The sequence below is a fragment of the Octopus bimaculoides genome, chromosome 8, assembly GCF_046866305.1.
Source record: "Octopus bimaculoides isolate indiv1 chromosome 8, ASM4686630v1, whole genome shotgun sequence".
Lineage (NCBI taxonomy): Eukaryota > Metazoa > Mollusca > Cephalopoda > Octopoda > Octopodidae > Octopus > Octopus bimaculoides.
Window position 1 is genome coordinate 76,526,252 of NC_142935.1, and position 19,495 is coordinate 76,545,746.

Consider the following 19,495-nt stretch of genomic DNA (forward strand, 5'->3'; position numbering starts at 1 on the left):
ATTGGAAAATTCAGTTTCTCTCTACAGTAGTGTCACCACTCTTAGTAATTCTGCCACTCTCTCCTTTCTGCCTTTAATTGATTTCCCAAGAAACTGGTACCAACCAACAATCTTCTCCTCCTTGAGTGGCATTTGGCTTTTGCTGGCCAGTGAGGCTTCTTCTACAGCCACATGACCTCTAGATGAATGGGACTGGAACTGCACTAAATACAGTGCTTAGGTAGGTAGAAAAATACAAAAGCACCTGGAAGCATCCCTGATCTGGTCACTGGTACATGCTGAACTATGTTATAACTAAGAACAAGGATTGCGGTGATTACAGATTCACCAGAACTCACAAAACTCCCAAGTGTTACTTGGATCACAGATGGTTCACAGCAAGGTATTACTTTAACCATATGGAAAGAGGCCACTGAAATCCAGTTTACATCTGAGAATTAAAGTCGCTTCTTTAAAAAAATCCAGAAATGATAAAAAAATTTTGAAATACATTTAAATTCAAAGCTTGCAGAAATAGAGGAATGTCTGAAGTGTTGTGACACAATATTTGTGACATCAAATCATCTGTTGAAGTAGCTCTAGGATTTGTGAAACACAAACCCCAACAAGAACGATTCTCAAATTAAACCTCTCCTAAAAACTTTGCACAAGGTATCTTTTTCACTTCCAAAAATCATTTCACTTGATATCCATCCTTTATTCTTAATATTGTGCTCTCCACCCTTCTGTACCACTAAATCATCTCTCCCTCTTCACCACCAAACATTTCTCACTCTCCCCATGCACTATGCTTGCCTCCTCTCCCTCACACTCTTGCAACCTACCACACCACACATTTCACTTGTCTATTGTATCATTACTATTGAGCTGCTCTTCACCTATTTCTGTACAGTCTCATCCCTCCATCCTTGTCTACCATTCACTACATCCACCCCTTAATCTTACTCTTCCCTACAACACATATTTATCATCAACTACTTCTCAATTCTTGTACCCTCCTCACCCATTCTGGGCCTCACGGTAGAAATGACAAAACATGGAGAAAATGTAGAGATATCATGCATAAGACATGTCCAACCCATACCAATTTGCAGAATGGAAATTAAAACACTGATGATGATGATAATAATTATTCACAAATAATATCACCCACTTTCAATTTATATTAAGTTTATAGCAACTAACACTCACAAATAAACATCCAACTTAAACAATAGGGTCATGATAATATCATGATATAAAGAAAAGAAAATATATTTCATCAAGAACAGGTTGGTTCCCATGATGGGATACATGCATAAAGTTTAAATCAATATAAATGAAAGAATATGTACAAAATCCTAAACACAGAAGATACCCAAATGCAGTCCAATGAAATATTTTTTTATGGTTTATGCATTTTATTTCTTACATTATACATTGATGTTTTCCCTGATTTATGAGAATGCATTACTCAACTATTTACCCACAACTTTAAAGGAATCGATAGTATCTTTTACTTTTCAGAAAATGTTAGAGGGAATACAAAAAAAAAATGAAATAATAATAAAAATGAAAAAATTATAATTAGCTTCTTCTATACAGGGCTCAAATGCACAACTCGAAAAAGTAAAAAACAAAAAAAAAAGGACAAAGAGGAAAGGGTACATAGGCACATTGGGGGTTGTATTGACAAACTTCAGGGAACATGAGTATTGTGTGTTTTAATTTAAACTATCACAATGGTAAACTATCTCACCAATGTAGATATAGTTGAAGCTATGTAAAATATAGTGTTAGCAGGTTAATATCATATTGTTATATTCTACCAGTGTGAATATCTTTAGTAGATATTTTTTCATAGAATGACTTCTAACACTGACAATTATTCTCCTGCATGAATACATTCATGTGTAGATAAGAGACTTTTGCGAGAGAATGATTTACTACAGATGTAGCAGTGATATGGTTTTTCTCCTCTATGAATATGTCTGTGTGCAGCCAACTGATCATTTCGAGAGAATGACTTACCACAGATATCACACTGATATGGTTTTGCTCCTGTATGAATACGTTTGTGAGTATTTGATTCACTACTCTGAGAGAAAGATTTACCACAAATATCACACTGATATGGTTTCTCTCCTGTGTGAATGCGTTTGTGAGTAGTTAAGTTACTTCCTGCATGGAATGACTTGCCACAGATATCGCAGTGATATGGTTTCTCTCCTGTGTGAATGCGTTCGTGAGTAGTTAAGTGATATTTTCTAGAGAATGATTTACCACAGATATCACAGTGGTAGGGTTTCTCCCCAGTATGAATTCGTTTGTGAGTAATTAGGTTACTTCTTACAGAGAATGACTTTTCACAGATATTACATTGATAAGGCTTCAGTCCTGTATGAATACGTTTGTGGTTAGCGAAATTATTACTTCCAGAGAATGATTTGCCACAGACATCACAATGATATGGTTTCTCACCAGTATGAATACGTTTGTGAGAAATTAAGTGCTCATTTTGTGAAAATGATTTACCACAGATATCACAATGATATGGCTTAGCTCCTGTATGAGTGCGTTTGTGAGTAATTAAGTGATAATTTCTAGAGAATGATTTACCACAAATATCACAATTATATGGTTTCTCTCCAGTATGAATGCGTCTATGTGCAGTTAAGCTACTGTAATCAGAAAAAGATTTATCACAGATATCACAGCAATATGGTTTCTCCCCTGTATGTATACGTATGTGTTTAGTTAAGGTACTATTTACAGAGAATGATTTACCACAGATATCACAATGATATGGTTTCTCTCCTGTATGAATACGTTTATGGGTAGATAAACCACATGTTTGTGGGAATGATTTGCCACAGATATCACAGTGATATGGTTTCTCTCCTGTATGAATACGCTTGTGGGTAGATAAACGACACGTTTGTGGGAAAGATTTGCCACAGATATTACAGCGATATGGTTTCTCCCCTGTATGAATACGTGTGTGGTTAGTTAAATAATCATTCCTAGAGAATGATTTACCACAGATATTACAGTGATAGGGTTTCTCACCTGTATGAATACGCTTGTGTGTAGTTAAGGAATTTCCTTCAGTGAAGGACTTACCACAAATATCACAGTGATATGCTTTCTCTTTTGCATGAATGTGCTTATGTTTAGTCAAGCTGCCCGACTGAGAGAATGATTTACCACAAATATCACAGTAATATGGCTTTTCTCCTGTATGAATACGTTTGTGAGTAGTTAAGTAACTATTTTTACAGAATGATAAACCACAGATATTACAGAGATATGATTTTCCCATGTTCTTTGCAGGTCTTGAATAAAAATGTTTATTCCTTAAGTTTCTTTCAAAATTAGTTTTCCATAATTTTATTGCCTCCACAAGATATGGCTCATTTTCTTGTTTTTTGTACTTACAAATAGTTTTACATCTATATTTCCATCAGTTGTGATCTTTGTCCATATCTGAAGATGTTGCAAGCTTCTTTATAAAATTTCTCCAAGTCTAGTTAGAAAGTAAACACATTTGGTACAAATTCCAAATAGTGAAGTAGAGAAATGTTATTAACAATCTCACTCAGAGGAAATATTTCACAGTTATTCTACAACAGACATATAAATTGAGTTATACCTATTTTGTATAACACCTTCTATTAGTCTCTAAAAGATGATAAACATTGATGACGATGTAGCTGATGTAAAAAATCCTTTTAATCCAATGCCATTTGATATTCTGAAGTAAAAAGAGAAACTGTATAAGACATAGAGGATACTTAAAGATTCAACATTAGAAATTTTACTACATTTCTATATCTATAAAATATAGGTATAAACATTTACCTGAGCCTTTAAATTTAACTATATAATTTCTGATAAAATGCAAAACGCCCACCCCCATTTATGAGTAATGCAACGATATATTAAAATCCAAATTTCACGAAGAAACAAAAACAGAAAACAGAAGAACAGATACAAACAAGTGAGCAAGCTGACAATGGCCAATAGTCCAAGGTGAGCACGAAGTAGAACTAGGAGAAACAGAAACCTTGGGAAAAGAAAGCCTATGTAATCTCTAAGTCCTATATAAATGGTAGCAAATGACAGAAATAGGCTGTCAATTTGCTCATGCCAAACCCTGTGAGAACTGCTACCAATGGAATAAAAACTGCCAAGAGGATCAGCAGGGGCACACAACCATGTCACAGCACATACTATCTCTACCCTGGAAATACGCAGATGTTGCACATACTGCTTGCAAGAAAAAACAATATACATATGCAGTATGGACAGCAGCCAAACAGCAGTCTTTTTTAAATATGGCACAGAGAATTGTAACACAGCTGACCTGTTTACATCAAATCATCATCCAGTGTTTTAAATCTGGGTTTTGTTCCCGTTAACGGGGGTGGCCAGATCTACCTCAATGCCAAAGAAACGGAGGTAGGCAGGTGCAGCCCACCCCAACTTTTGGGCTGGCTGGCTGGTGACCATTCTCCTTTGCTATCATGAGGCTTTTTTGGAGCTGGATTTTCTATGGGGAGCATGCCCTTGCTTACTCCCAACCACAGTTTCTAAACATGAGTGGTCCCGAGACCAAGGCCTCTACCACGATTTTAAAAAAATGTGGTGAAAAACTAGCTCAGGAAGGCAGAGATGTTACTCCCTGAGACCCCCTTTTGGAGCCCCCCTACCTAATACAGAATCAAAGTTATGCACTCCAGCACTCAACACCACCACAAACAACAAAAGAGACAGAGTGGCCACCTCTGACACTGCTACAAACACCACACCAAAGGTCACTTCTGATGCCCAATATATCACCACAATTTTACTGCTAAATGCCAAAGGCCTTGTAAGACATACCAAGCAATTTAAAATCCCATACCTGAGAGACCTAGTTACATATAATCAAGCAATATGCATGAGACTAACATAAATGCATCTGCCAAAATACACATACCAAAGAATGTTTTATTTCATACTGATAGGTGAGAAAGAACTCAGGGTGGAGTTTTAGTGACAAAATTCAACACTTCATGACAATCATGCAAACCATATACAGTTCCGGAGAGAATTTTCAACCAACAAAAACATAATTTCAAGAATTAATTTCTAGAATTTCAATGAGACGAAGAACAAAGATCTCAAACCATTTAAATAGGTTATCAAATAGAGAAGAATGCACTGCAAGCACTGTTTAAGACTGAAAATGAACACACCCCACTGAATATTTCTGTTTATAATTTTATATTTTTGGAGAACCTGAGAAGATTGTTGCTGGAATTTATCCACAGTGATTTTAAAAAAGAGGTACATAAAACATATTTTATTTTAATAGCACACTTTTCTGTTTTCTTACACACAGCGTTGCTTGGTTGTGGGAGTGTGGTAAAAATTTAAATTACCAATTTACTTTGGCAGAGGTAAAGTGTAAACACCCCACTCCATTCTGTTTTTTTTTTTTTTCAAAAAATTTCTTTGGGTTCCTATGTTTTCGATATAGGAGGTTATGATTTTGCAAACAAAGCACATTTTCAAAATTTTAATTTCCCCCTCCCCACCACAATTTTTTTAACTTTTCACTCTTTTTTTGAAATTTTTTTCAATCCATGCAGAAAAATACGAAGATTACAAACCTGGGAAAAAATTTTTTTTTCGATTTTAATTTTTCTTACAAAATACCCTATTCTCCTCCGTGCTTTCAAAAAGCTAAAAACTCTGTTTTACTTTAGTCACGCATACATGGATTTCTGCTTAAACAGCAAATAAAAAAGTATCATACCAACACCAGAAAACCCAGTATGCTAGAAAGAACAGCTAAATGTATGGAAAATATTTTTCTTCTCATTTAACCCATTTTCCCTTCTTTTTTAAAACATAAATGACAATCGCCCACAAAAATTTTTTTTGTTTTCAGGTGTTTTACATATTTTGTACGATTTCTGAAAAAAGTTCATTTTAAGTTTATATTGAAGATCAGGATTTCAATTGGAGTTGAGCTGTAATTTTTGCATGCACACGACAAAAGAAAATTGCGGAAGGTTTTTCCTTTTTTTTCTCATGCCAAGTCACATATTATTTTCATGTTGTGTTTATATAGAAACAGCAAATAATTTGTACTGAAATTTTACCCAATCACAATTATATTGAACTATGTTTATCCACAACCAAAATCTGTGAATGTGTGTGTGTGTGTAACAGAAACGTACACAAGTTTTGTAACAAAGGAAGTTATTTTTACATACCTTTCTTAATTGCAAAACATTGCAGGCAAAGCTGTGTGGTAAGAAGCTGGCTTCTCAACCACATGGCACCTTGAGCAAGTGTCTTCTATTATAGCCTTGGGCTGATCAAACCCTTGTGAATGGATATGGTAGATGGAAGCTGAATCCCATCATATATAAGCCCCCAGCCCATCAGGAATCACTGCCAAGATGCTTAAAATATCTGGCGGTATAGGTTCTGGTCTAGTCACACACATAGTTAACCAGGTGGTACATGAAGGAGTTATACCCAATGACTAGTGTAGCAGCACCATAGTCAACTGCTACAAAGGTAAAAGTGACACTTAAACAGAAATAATTAGAGGTATCAAATTGTTAGATCAGGTGATGAAAGTCACAGGGAGGGTCATAGCCCAGCTAATTAAGGAAAGAGTAAGTCTAGATAAGATGCAGTTTGGTTTTGTGCCAGGGAGAAGCACTACTGATGCTATATTTCTGGTAAGGCAGCTGCAGGAGAAATACATAGCCAAAGATAAACCTCTGTACTTGGCCTTTGTTGAAATGGAGAAAGCCTTTGACAGGGTCCCCCAATCATATTATCTGGTGATCAACAAGGAAACTAAGGATAGGCAAGTGGTTGGTGAAAACTGTACAAGCCATGTACAGGGATGCTGTCAGTAACGCAAGAGTTAGCAACAAGTATAGTGAAGAATTCAGGGTACAAATAGGGGTTCACCAAGGCTCAGTCCTCAGCCCCCTCTTGTTCATCATAGTCCTCCAGGCAATAACAGAGGAATATAAGACAAGCTGTCCCTAGAAGCTCCTCTATGCTGATGACATTGTTCTTATAGCTGAATTACTACCTGAACTAGAGAAGAAGTCTCAGGTGTGGAAGTAAGGTCTAGAATTGAAGGGCCCTAGAGTTAACCTAACAAAAGCCAAAGTCTTAATAAGTAAGAAAGCAGACAAATCACAAACCCCCTCAGGTAGATGGCCCTGCTCGATCTGCAGGAAAGGCATAGTTAGAAATTCCATAAGATGTACTTGGTGTAATCTATGGACACATAAGAGGTGCAGCAATATCAGAGGAAGGTTAACAGGTAAACTAGTTTTTGGATGTGGATGGTGCACAAGTACAGAAAATAGACTCCATCAAATGCCTGTGGGGAAAACTAGAAGTAGTTGATAGCTTCCATTACCTAGGTAACCAAGTCAGTAGCAGAGGTGGATGCTCTGAGAGCATAACTACTAGAATAAGAATAGGTTGGGCAAAGTTCAGGGAGCTCCTACCTCTGCTGGTAACAAAGGGCCTCTCCCTCAGCATGAAAGGCAGATTGTATGATGCCTGCTGCACAGCAGTGAAACATGGGCTGCCAAGGACATGCGTAGGCTTGAAAGAAATGAAGTTAGTATGCTTCACTCAATGTGCACTGTCAGTGTGCATATGCACAACAGAGTGTAAACATCTTGAGAGAAAAGTTGGGCATAAGATGTGGACAGCTGAGTGAAGAAGTGCCAGTCTCTACTAGTGGAAGGAAGCTGTGGAAAAGGGAGACCCAGGAAGCCATGGGACTAGGCGTTGAAGAATGATCTTCAAACGTTGCATCTCACAGAGGCAATGACTAGTGACCGAGACCGTTGGCGATATGCTGTGCTTAAGAAGACCTGAAAAGTCAAGTGAAATGATAGTTGCGGCTGTTGTCTGTTGAAGTGGTTGGCATTAGGAAGGGCATCCAGCTGTAGAAACCATGCCAAATCAGACAGGAGTCTGGTGGAACTCCTCAACTTACCAGCCCTGGTCAAACTGTCCAACCCATGCCAGCATGGACAAATGGATGCTAAATGATGATGATTTGTGTTTGTCCCTCCACCATCGTGTGACAACCAATGTTGGTGTGTTTACATCCCAGTAAGTTAGCAGTTTGGCAAAAGAGACTGATATGAGGCTTACAAAGAATAAGCTCTGGAGTTGATTGCTTTCACTAAAAACCCTTAAAGGCAGTGCTCCAGTAAATCCAGTCAAAATGACAGAAACAAGCAAAAGAATAAAAGAAAAAAAGTATACTCTCAGCCATGGTTGTTGATCCCGTAAGGATTTTCTTTCTATTTTGTTTCCTCATAACTTTCTGAAAAATGGGAAAGGACAGAGATGCGTATTGTATACCCCCACCAAAAACATTCCATTAAAAGATATCCATTTTACTAAACGTTATGAGGAAATAAAGTCAAGGGGGGGGGGGGCACTTGTGTAGGCATGCCCTTCTTTTATGGTAAATAAGTGTAAACACATTTTTCTTTAATTTTGGAGGCAATGTACCTCCTACATGACATGGCTACTTCTGGTGTCTTCTACCTTTCTAGCACTGCCAAAATTAATTTCTCTTCCAAAGAGAGAGTGGCATTATCTCTTTCTTTAGATTTTTCATTAGAATGTATGGAGAGAAAATATTGTCACAAAACTTAACTTGGTAAAGTTTTACCAAATCACTCACAAAATTTTTTTTGTTTACAGGTTTTTTACATATTTCATACGATTTCCATGCACACAGCAAAAGAAGATTGTCGAAGGTTTTTCTCTTCTTTCTATGCCAAGCCACATATTACTTTCATGTTGTGTTTATATAGAAATAGCAAATAGTTTGTACTGAAGTTAGTTTTGTAAACGACCATGCGAAGGAGAGGTGACGAGAATGGCTCCTTTAGTACATCGCACGGTCAATACAATAAATATGAAAAGGATAAATGTGTATGAGTGCCAGAAGGAAAAGATAGACACAACCGAGTAGAATGTTTAAGAGAAGATTTTATTGATAGGTTAACATGTGTGTCTGTGTGTGTGCATCATATAAACATAATAATAGACAGGCCATCATGTATGTGTGTGCATTAAGTACAGAGCATTGAAAGCGTCTATAATATGACGTTAGAAGAATGTTCAGACACAAGGATGATAAATATCAGCTCATAGTCAAGGTACACAATAGTTGAAATGCCGTATCAAGAAGTTGTGGCTGTAATGCAGAGCCGGTTGAGGTACATGTCGTATAAGAAGTTGTGGCTACAATGCTACTGCTGGTCTCCTGTTACAGGAGTTCTCGCAGGTTGTATTTGCTGCTAACCATGGTGAAGTAATTCACAAACAGTGTGGAGATAGAACCTGCGCGAGTGTTGCTGTGTACGTAGAGAGATGATGTTGACGACGTTAAGAAGATGGAGGTGACGAAGAAAGAGATTGCCGTATGCTGTTGGACGAGAGTTGATGAGTCTCCATGTGGCTGCTGTTGTGTTGTCGCTGGAACTGGCTGTGTGCTCTGTGGTCAGTGGCTAGACCTCAAAAGGTCTAGAACCAAAAGACTTCGAGATGGTGTGAAGCTAGCGTCTTATAGAGAGCAGTCGGTGCAAACTGAGATTTAGAAGAGACTGTCTCACGTGACCTTATCAGAAGGCTGCAATTGGTTGGGTTGCATATTGGCGCGCAATAGAGTAAGAGACAAACTGCGCCAATACCAACCAATCAGAGTAGTGGACACAACAGGGTCCAAATGGGCAGCCGAAGGCTAGCTGCTATCTACTATATCCGTATTTATGTATATATAACAGAGAGAGAGGAATTTCCCTCAAGTCGTATGCTACAGTTTTATCCAGTCACAATTGTATTGAACTATGTTTATCCACAACCAACTTCTGTGTGTGTGTGTGTGTGTGTGTGCAACAAACGTACACAAGTTTTTTTTTTAATCAAAAGAAGTTATTTTTACATACCTTTCTTAATCTTAATATATAAAGCTGAAGTTGTGTCTGTGTGAAGCCTTTTTAAAAGTGTATAGAAATCCACATTTTCCACTTTTTTTGTAAAATTTTTTACATCAATGGAATTTTCTCGATGTAAACTTTCCAGTGCAGTAATTAGATTTTTTAAATTCCGTTTACTTTGTGTGATTTAAGGGAGATTTGGTTGTTGTTTCTAGCAACTTTTATATTTCTTCCCTTCTACCTAGAACAGCGTTCTGACACACGCGCTCAACATATAATATAGAGAGTAAGAGTAAAAGAGGGAGAGAGAGAAAGTGATACATACAAAGTCATAGATTAAACCTTCCTCTCAGTATTCTTTACCTATTTTTCATAACATTGTTACGTAAAAACACACACAACCACACATACGCGATCTGTGACAACATACACATTGCCCTCGTTCTCTATTCATTTCTCCCCCTATTCCTCTCTCACTCTCTCAAACGCATACACGTGCAAGTAAACAATCATTCACAAAAATATAATTCATGTGGCATAACTACAGAGTTGTTAGGGGTTACGGTTAGGATTAGTGTTACGGTTTTAGGGTCAGGGTGTTAGGATTAGGTTTAGGGTTGGGTAATCATACGGGTGTTAATCTGAAAAATTACAGATATGTGAAAATTACCGACCCTGCCATCTATTATAACTTTTGTTGTTCTGTTTAATATATACATAGATTATGCCTCCAAAGAAGAGAGTTTGCTGGGGAAAGACAGCAACAGACTGCAGCAATTCACCACATTCCAGAAGCTACTTTGAACATAATGCAAAATGGTGCATCAACAACTTCTGCCCAATCTGATAGAATTCTGGCAAAACTGTGTAGCAACAGATCACCAGCAATTGCTTCATCACAAATTGCCGTCCTAGCTCCTGCGAAAAGGGATTACCCTGCTATGTATAATCAGGGCAGTGCAAAAAGTTGTTTTGCACAAGCATTTCTATAGCTAATTAGACGGATGAAATTTACGTACGCTCAGACTTTCCCTATTAATTTCATCGTCTTTTGAATTATGAGCATATTTACATCAAGGGTTTTTTCATTGTAAGGCTTTCTTTTTTAGTTGATTTTCACCTAGCAAGACTTATCGTAGATGGCGTAATAAGTCACACCCGGACAAGGTTGGGTTATACTGCTAGTTCCAGAATAAGAAAAAGTTGAATATACTTTCAAAACTGGACTTCAATCATGATTGTTCATCCCCTAAGAACTGTGTATGTGTAGGGGTGGGTGGAGGTCGGTGTGAGCATGCAAGAAAAACATTTATGGAAAGGTCAATATAAAGATCTTTACCCGGGAACAAAAAAAATAATATAAACCAGCCTGGTGGGTGTTAACAAATATGTAGAAAACGAGAATGAAAAAAAAATGCGCGCTGACGACTCTAGGGGTGGAGGTGGGGAGGGGACTTTTAGAAAATTCACAAGATCTGATTTTTCAGTCATAACTGCCTTTACTTTTGTTGCTTATATCCCAGCAAAGGGACGTGTTTATGGGCGGGGTATTAAAATAACATCAATGCATGTGAGAGTGCTAAAGAAACGAGGAAGGTAGTCGTGGGATGTGCTAGAAACAACATCCAAATCACATCTTTGCGTCTAAAAATATTTACAATTTTCTTTTTACTGAAAAGACTTCTCCCATGGTTTTACAGTGCGTAATGCCAAAAAAAAAACACAAAAATTTGGCCATAATCGATCCTGAGTGAGATGACGAGGGGGGGGGGGGGGGGGGGGGGTAATCAAATTTTCAAAAAGATACCCCCATCATTTCGAAGGCCGTGGTGAAAAAAAAAAAAGTCATTGTCAAAACTGAGAACATCCAACACGTGGGCGTCCAGATCCGAAACTCTGCCAAAAATTAATTGAGGAAATCAGTTTCAGTTTCGTAACATTTTCCTTCGTGGAATACAATTGTAATTAACCTAATTAGATTCATTTCTGTACGTATATTTATCTCGAAATCATTGAATGAATGACTGAAATATTCATCTAATCTTCAGCATGTTTACAATTTAACCTAATACTCATTAAAAGCTATTTGACGATCCATATGCCGATCACCAATGAATTTTAATTATTATAAAACGTAAACATAGAAATATCTTAACAAAGGAACAAAAAATTACTTACGCAAATAGATATTACTTGCACTGCTTGAATAATTTGGTTGATTTGTGTTGGTTAGTGTTTAAATTTGTTTAATAAGTGATTCAGAGAATATGGACAAAAGAATCGTTATTAACTTCTGAGGTTTGGGAAGCAAAACTATAATGGATAACTCTTTAGTTAAAGAGAATTAGGCAGAGAGCGAAACAGAAAGAAAACACAGATTTGAAAATCCATATTAAGACTAGAGAGAGAGAAACAAGGGAGATTATTCTCTACAGAGTTACTGTCGATTAATTTGTAAGTGCAACGGCTCTGGCAAAAGATATATCCTCGTCCAGCCTTTTACCTTCAGGATAATTCCAGACTGAAGTGTTGAATCTGTTACATTTGACACAACACTTCATCCTGGAATTATTATCCTGTAGATAAAAGGCAGGACGAAGAAATATCTTTTGCCAGAATCGTTGTGTTGCACTTCTATATAATTACTTAAACATAATTTGGGGTTTCGTTATATTACTTCACATTACATTATTTCTTACCACCTACGCATACCTCCACACATCTCATATAATGTGGGTCCCAAGAATATATTGTTTAATTAAAGGCTGTTGTTCTGTCTTGTCTATTACTACTAAACCCTTACATGCTTGTGTTAAACGCTATCAGTTGAATATTATTTGATGTTACTAAATACATATATCTCAGCAGAACTAGACCAAATCAAGACAAACTTTCGGTGATGGTATCCAAGGTGTCAAATGAAAAATCAGCCGTTTTATCTGTTATGGCATTTTTTTTTCTTTAGTTTTTCATGTGCTGGTGATGCCGCCATTGTCTTTCACGTTCACGAGCAAGATGAAAAGCCGTGCGCGCACACTAACTGGCAAACAGCTAATAATAAAGCTAAGGTGAAAATCAAATAAATTGTGCATTGTTTATAGGCAATATGACCGTCCCTAAATATAACTATGTGTTTCAAAGCATGATCTCACATCAAGAAACCTGCGAAACATACATAAGCGTGTAGCACGTGAAGAATGGATTAGAACTTGTGTTTTGCAACTTACCAAATTTCAAATCATAATTCATTCACAGCTTGATTATATGTGCAACCAAAATCTAATTTAATCAACGGCTGTTGTTCACGTGACAGTTCTTTAGCCCAGGCACCAATTTCACGGTGTTGAGCCGGTATGATGTTTTCCACTCTCACCATTGTTACATTGTCTTGGGTCGAGTTTCAAATTACACACTATCTCTAGCTGTTTCAACGGCTGCATATTCAATTGAGGATATTGAAAAAGCAGATATAACATAGCACCTTTATACTTGCTTAGTATGTTAAATTCGTCTCAAGTATTAAAGTTTGAACAAACATTTTCCTTGCATGTCACATTATGCTATTTCCACCTTAAGCTTCCATGGATCTTTTTGGTTTGACGGGCAACATTTTTCATTAATGTTTTATGTAGTTTATTTTATGTGAAAAGTTGTCGTATTTCGGTAATTTCAACCAATCACTGACGTCTATTGAGGTGAAAACAATTACTGCCGTGGAATGTAAACAACGGTGTCATGGGATCTTTTCCCTTCAATAAAATTAGTGCCGTTGTTTGTCAACAACTACCCGTGTTACTCTTATTTATGACATCGTTCGTGCGTTTGTACTGGTTTTAGCTTTAGGGTTTTAGGGTTAGGGTTCCGGTTTTAGAGTTAAAGTTAGTTTTAGGGTTATGATTATTTTTGCCATAACCTCACTCATAACCCTAACCCTAAAACCCATAACCATAACCCTAACTCTAAAACCCGAACCCTAACCCAAAGGCACGAACGATGTTATAAATAACTACCGCCGATAGTTGTTGTTGACAAACAACGGCACTAATTTTATTCAAGGGAAAAGATCCCATGACACCGTTGTTTACATTCCACGGCAGTAATTGTTTTCACCTCAATAGACGTCAGTGATTGGTTGAAATTACACAAATACGACAACTTTAACATGAAATAACTTATTAAGAACTAATTTTTGTTAAGAAGGCTAAGAGAAAAGATGTTTTATATGACACATTCTACCAGTATCCCAAGTTTGAAAGTGTTTCGTTAAGAAAACAAGTGTTGCCCGTCAAACCAAAAAGATCCTTATTTCGGCCTAGCTAAAGGCATCTGGAAAATGTAAAACTGCTGTTACAGAAAAACCATTGTTCCAACGTGGGAAAAGTTCTGTTGCAGTGTTAATTTAAATTTGGCTATAGTGGATCGAATCCACTTCATGCATGCAAGATTCTCTACATATATATATATATATATATATATATATTGTCAATGTATCATATATCCGAAAAAGAAGCAGACTGTAAAGTATTGAACATTAAAGTAATAAAGCTAATGTCTGGTCATAGAGTGACCAATGGTTTCGCATCCACGAAGGCTGCAGTTACGTGGACGACTCATTAGACTCTAGTCCAGTGGTTCCCAGACTTTTTTTTTTTATACACAGCGCACCTTACAAGAAGTCAAAATATTTTGGCGCACTTTGTACATAAATGGATTTTATACATATTAGCATAAACTATAAAGCAATATATAATTAATTAAAAATACAGAAAACCTGCATGTACTTACTCTCTATTCGATATGAAGCAAAATTATCAACGAGAAACATGCGCTTGATGATTTTGGAAACGTTTTCATTATTGGGACGTATTTGAGAAAGATGAACCTTCATTTCTTCTTCGATGCAACGGAGCCTCTCTCTTTCTTTGGATTTGATGTGACTGAGGGTTGAAAATCCCAACTCGCATAAATACGATGTGGAAAACTGCATCAAAACGGATAAAGCTTTTTTTGCTACTGACGGGTATTCTCCTGTAATAGCAATCCAAAATATATCGATACGTAACTCAGCGTGCTTGATTTTAAGTTCGCGATCACTGGATATAGATGCCAATTCTTCTTCTTCACATATTTCAGACCAATATTAGATGGAATTTTTATGAAGAGATTTCGAACCCAATCATACTCTTCTATGTTCAATGACGGAAGATAAAAATTTATTTTTTCTTCCAGATTTGTCAAATATAATAGGAGTCATTTCTTTTATGCAGCTTTTACGTGTTCAGGGAGACATTTCAACCTTCAGCTGTAGCAGAATTACATATTACATAGTAACATGTGAGTCGACCTGCACAGCAGACGAATATATCGAGGAAATGTCTAGCTTCGTTTTGAGACACTAGACTCGTTCTGAGCTACACTGTAGAAAACTCAATTCCTGCTAGGTTTCGGTCAAAGATTCATATCTTCTCTATAGCTCCATGCGCAATCACCCACGTGCGACTCACCATGTCTATTTACCTTGACACAAGATATATGGTTCGTAAACGAAGATATTTTATTACACACACTTTCTAAAAATGACTGTTCTCATTACACACATGCATACATACTGTAATACAAATATTATATGTGACTTCTTTCAGTGCAAAAGCAAAATCAAAACTTTCTTTGTATGTTTACATACATGTTTTTGTATCATTCTACAAGCTTCCACCACAAAAGGCTAATACAGAATAAACAATATATTTATGCACAAAAATGTCGGTCAAACTAAAGAGTTTGACCCGGTGGGAAATAAAAAAAAAAAAAATATTCGGCACTGTCATGATATTAGCTGTCAGAAGTGAAAGTAGAAAAATCTGACAAGGAACGTTTACTGCTGGTTTGAGTTGATTCTTTGGCTACTGACAGCTAATACCATGACTGGCCGGAGCTGTCTGTCTGTCTGCCTGCTGGTTTATAGTGTTTGACCCAGTGACAACATTTTTTTAAAAATAGTCTAATAGGTGTAAAACAACTTGCTGGAAACGAATATGTGTGTGTGTAAGTGTCTGTGAGTGTGATGTGTGACGAAGTGAATGTTCCGAGCCCCCCCCCCCCGTTCGCGAGCGCGCATTTTTTTCCTTCATATTTTTTCCCAGCAAGTTGTTTTACACTTATTAGACTATTTAAAAAAAAAATTTTGTCACAGGGTCAAACACTATAGTTCAGAGGCGATAGAATGTTCCGAGTCCTCTCCCCACCCCGCCTTTCGCGGGAGCGCATTTTTTCTTTTTTTTTCATATTCGTTCAGAGCAAGTCGTTTTACAACTATTACACTATTTTTCTTTTGTTTCTTGGCTCCGGTGAGGCGTCTCGGAACATTCAGGATGTTCGCGAGCGCGCGTTTTTTTCTTCATATTCGTTCGCAGCAAGTTGTTTTACACCTATTAGAATATTTTATTTTTTTATTTCCCACCTGGTAAAACCCTTTAGTTTGACCAAAATGTCTTATGGTGATTCATACTAACTGGTCTTCCATTTAATAACCCGCACACTTGAACTACCAACGACCCAGCCGCTATATTTTACTAAATTACAACTTTCTTTTTAAATGAAACTAGCTTATCTGTCGAAGTGAGAATGTTTTCATTTCTACCTTGCATATTTGTGTTGACGCTATTAAGTTGTGCAAATATCTCTGTTAAATATTCTGGCTTGGAAACTCAAAATTCACATTGTAGATATTTCAAGAAGCAGTCATGTTTTTCTTCTTTAAAAAATGTATGCAGTTCCTTCTGGAGTTTATGTATGCGACGTAGCACCTTACCTTTTGAGAGCCATCTGACTTTTGTGTGGAAAAGTAAGCGCTTGTTTTTGAGAATCCATATCAACCATTTCAATAACTTGGTTTAATACTTTAATTCAACTGGTATTGTTTTTTGAAACTAGTACTTCCCTATGTAGGAAGTAATGAGTACGTATAACATTAGGATTTTGCTGTTGTACGAGAGATACAAAACATTTAATAGAGCCTATCATAGATGGTGCCTCATTGGTACATATTCCAACTCATAAACTCCAGGATAAATTCTATTTTTCTAGCTAGGCAGATAAAATGTCAAAAATATCTTGACCTCTTGTAATGAGTGGCATTTCTTCACAACAAAAGAACCGATTTATGGTTTGGTTACCATCAATAAAGCGAATAAATGTAAGTAATTGTACTTTGTTGCTAATGTCAGTTGATTCGTCAACTTGTAGAGCAAATTCTGAGTTCTGAAATTTGTTCTGTACATTTTTCTCTATATCAGCAGATAAATCTATAATTCTCCAATAGATTGCATCATTTGAGAGCGGAATCTTACTTATTTATTGATCGGCTTCGTCACCCAACATGATTTTAACCATCTTTCTACAAGCGGGTAAGATAATCGACTCGACTAAAGTATGCAATTTTATTTGTAGTGCAATCATTTCGGCTCTCTCAATAGACGCGATTTGAGCCTTTTCAGAAGCATTCATCCTTTTGCCAAAATGGTTTCTTTGTTTAGATTGCTGTTCTAGCAATCTTTGGAAATAATTCAGATCTTTACATTGAAGATGAGTGTTTAGTTGTAAAATATCTTTTTAACTTGCTAGGCAACATACCTTCGTTAGACATCTTTTCACCACAAACAACACACAGCGGAAAAGGTTGATCCTCGATGCCAGTCCAATGAAACCCAAACTTTAAATTGTTATAGCAATATTTACGATTTGGTCAAGCTTTCGCATTATTATCACTACGCTTAGTTGCTTTTGACGAACACTCACTTTCAGATTCATAATCGTCATGGTTATGTTTCATCTTAGTAAACTTTTCCATTTTATACTCTCTTTACTCTCTCTTTTACTTGTTTCAGTCATTTGACTGCGGCCATGATGGAGCACCGCCTTTAGTTGAAGAAATCTACCCCAGGACTTATTCTTTGTAAGCCTAGTACTTATTCTATCAGTCTCTTTTGCCGAACCGCTAATTGATGGGGGACGTAAACACACCACGGTTGTCAAGCGATGTTGGGGGACAAACACAGACACATAAACATATACATACACATACCTATACATATATACGACGGGCTTTTTGCAGTTTCCGTCTACCAAATCCACTCACAAGGCTTTGGTTGGCCCGAAGCTATAGTAGAAGACACTTGCCCAAGGTGCCACGCAGTGGGACTGAACCTGGAACCATGTGGTTGGTAAGCAAGCTACTTACCACACAGCCACTCTTAGTCTGTTAATATGAATATATGAATAGTATTGCACAAAGAGCACAAATTACTAATAGTCTCAAACTGAGACAAATGATCAGTGAGCTGTGAAAAGTGGCAGTGTGTCAAATATTATCGGACTCTTTTGAGAAGTCTTTCAAAATTAATTGAAAAGATGGAAATTCTTGCCACTATTTTCAATGAAAAACTTCAAGTATTGCCGCATTACATGAGGACGTAATAAAAGATTTAGTTCAACATCATATGCTTTAGTTCAGTAGTTTATTTTTCACACTTATTGACATGAAAACTGCAGAGGCTATAGCCGAAATAAATTGAAACATAGTCGTGCACTGAATATGTCCATAAGACGTCAATTTCGAGGATAGATTGATGCTAATTTAGTTCACCATAATTAGCCTAAATGAAATGAATGACACAACCAACTCTTATTCTTAAATTATTAGTAGTATTTAGTTTTTTGCCACTTAGACATTTATATATGAACTTTCTAGTGAATTTCGGTTTGTAATTTTCATATTTTTTTGAGGCACACCTTATTACATCTTGCCACGCATGGTTTGGGAACCACTGTCTAGTCCGAAGACAAATTTAACTCTTCACCTTTGGGAGGTGGAAAGCTGTTACAGTCATTGGTTAATTGGTAAACAGAGAATAAAAAGTCTGCCATTAGTGAGGACGGGTTATCTCTTCTAGACCAGCTATTTAGAGAGGGGAATAAGAGATATATCACTTGGCTTGCTAATGGATCGTAAGGACTCTTCTGGGTTTAGTCAGCAAACGGGGAATCCCGTGTTTGCAGCTGGTAGTGCTTGAAGTGGATGCACGTGTGAAAATTTCTTAGTGAGTACTCAGCAACCCAGGTCTCAGGGAGTCTTTGAGTATCCTAGCATGTTCAGCTATGCAGAGCTTGCAGCGCACACTCCCGTTATGTTGGGACCTGGCCGTTCTAAGATCTTCCACTTGATATCGTATGGGATCACTTCATTTTGAGTCGCCACACATGGCTGACCAGGTATGGAAGCAAAACCTGGAATCAAAAGGCCTTAAAGTTAACCTAGCGAAGTTGTTGTTCACAAGAAAGCAGATAAGACTCTCTTACTCACTTCCTTGCTCAATATGTAGAAAAGGAGTCGGAAATAATTCCATTTGTTGCACCCAGTGTAAGCTATGGATACATAAAAGGTGCAGTGGAATCACATGTAAATTAATAGAAGTCGTCTTCATGTGTGGCAGATGTGCAGGAACAATACACACTCAGGACAC

At 37.0% G+C, this 19,495-nt stretch overlaps 2 protein-coding genes across 4 annotated transcripts in view; both read right to left on the reverse strand.

Moving 5' to 3' along the window:
* The window catches only part of LOC149134453 (uncharacterized), a 30,929-nt gene extending 18,552 nt beyond the window's left edge, over positions 1-12,377 (reverse strand). The window contains exon 1 of the mRNA XM_089356678.1: positions 12,156-12,377. The gene's annotated coding sequence lies outside the window, so the exon portion shown is untranslated. The remainder of the gene's footprint in view (positions 1-12,155) is intronic.
* Positions 1,380-15,353, reverse strand: LOC128248588 (uncharacterized). 3 transcript variants are annotated; one of them, XM_089356681.1, is made up of 2 exons: positions 14,763-15,353; positions 1,380-3,733 (listed from the first exon to the last, which is right to left on the reverse strand). In XM_089356681.1, exon 2 carries the CDS (start codon positions 3,299-3,301, stop codon positions 1,865-1,867), a length of 1,437 nt encoding a protein of 478 aa, XP_089212807.1. In that variant the 5' UTR covers positions 3,302-3,733; positions 14,763-15,353; the 3' UTR covers positions 1,380-1,864. The 3 variants fall into 3 exon arrangements, with proteins under 3 accessions (XP_089212807.1, XP_052826136.2, XP_052826135.2); XM_052970176.2 differs by lacking the exon at positions 14,763-15,353 and adding an exon at positions 13,205-13,690; XM_052970175.2 differs by lacking the exon at positions 14,763-15,353 and adding an exon at positions 12,156-12,332.
* Positions 15,354-19,495: the final 4,142 nt, after the last annotated feature.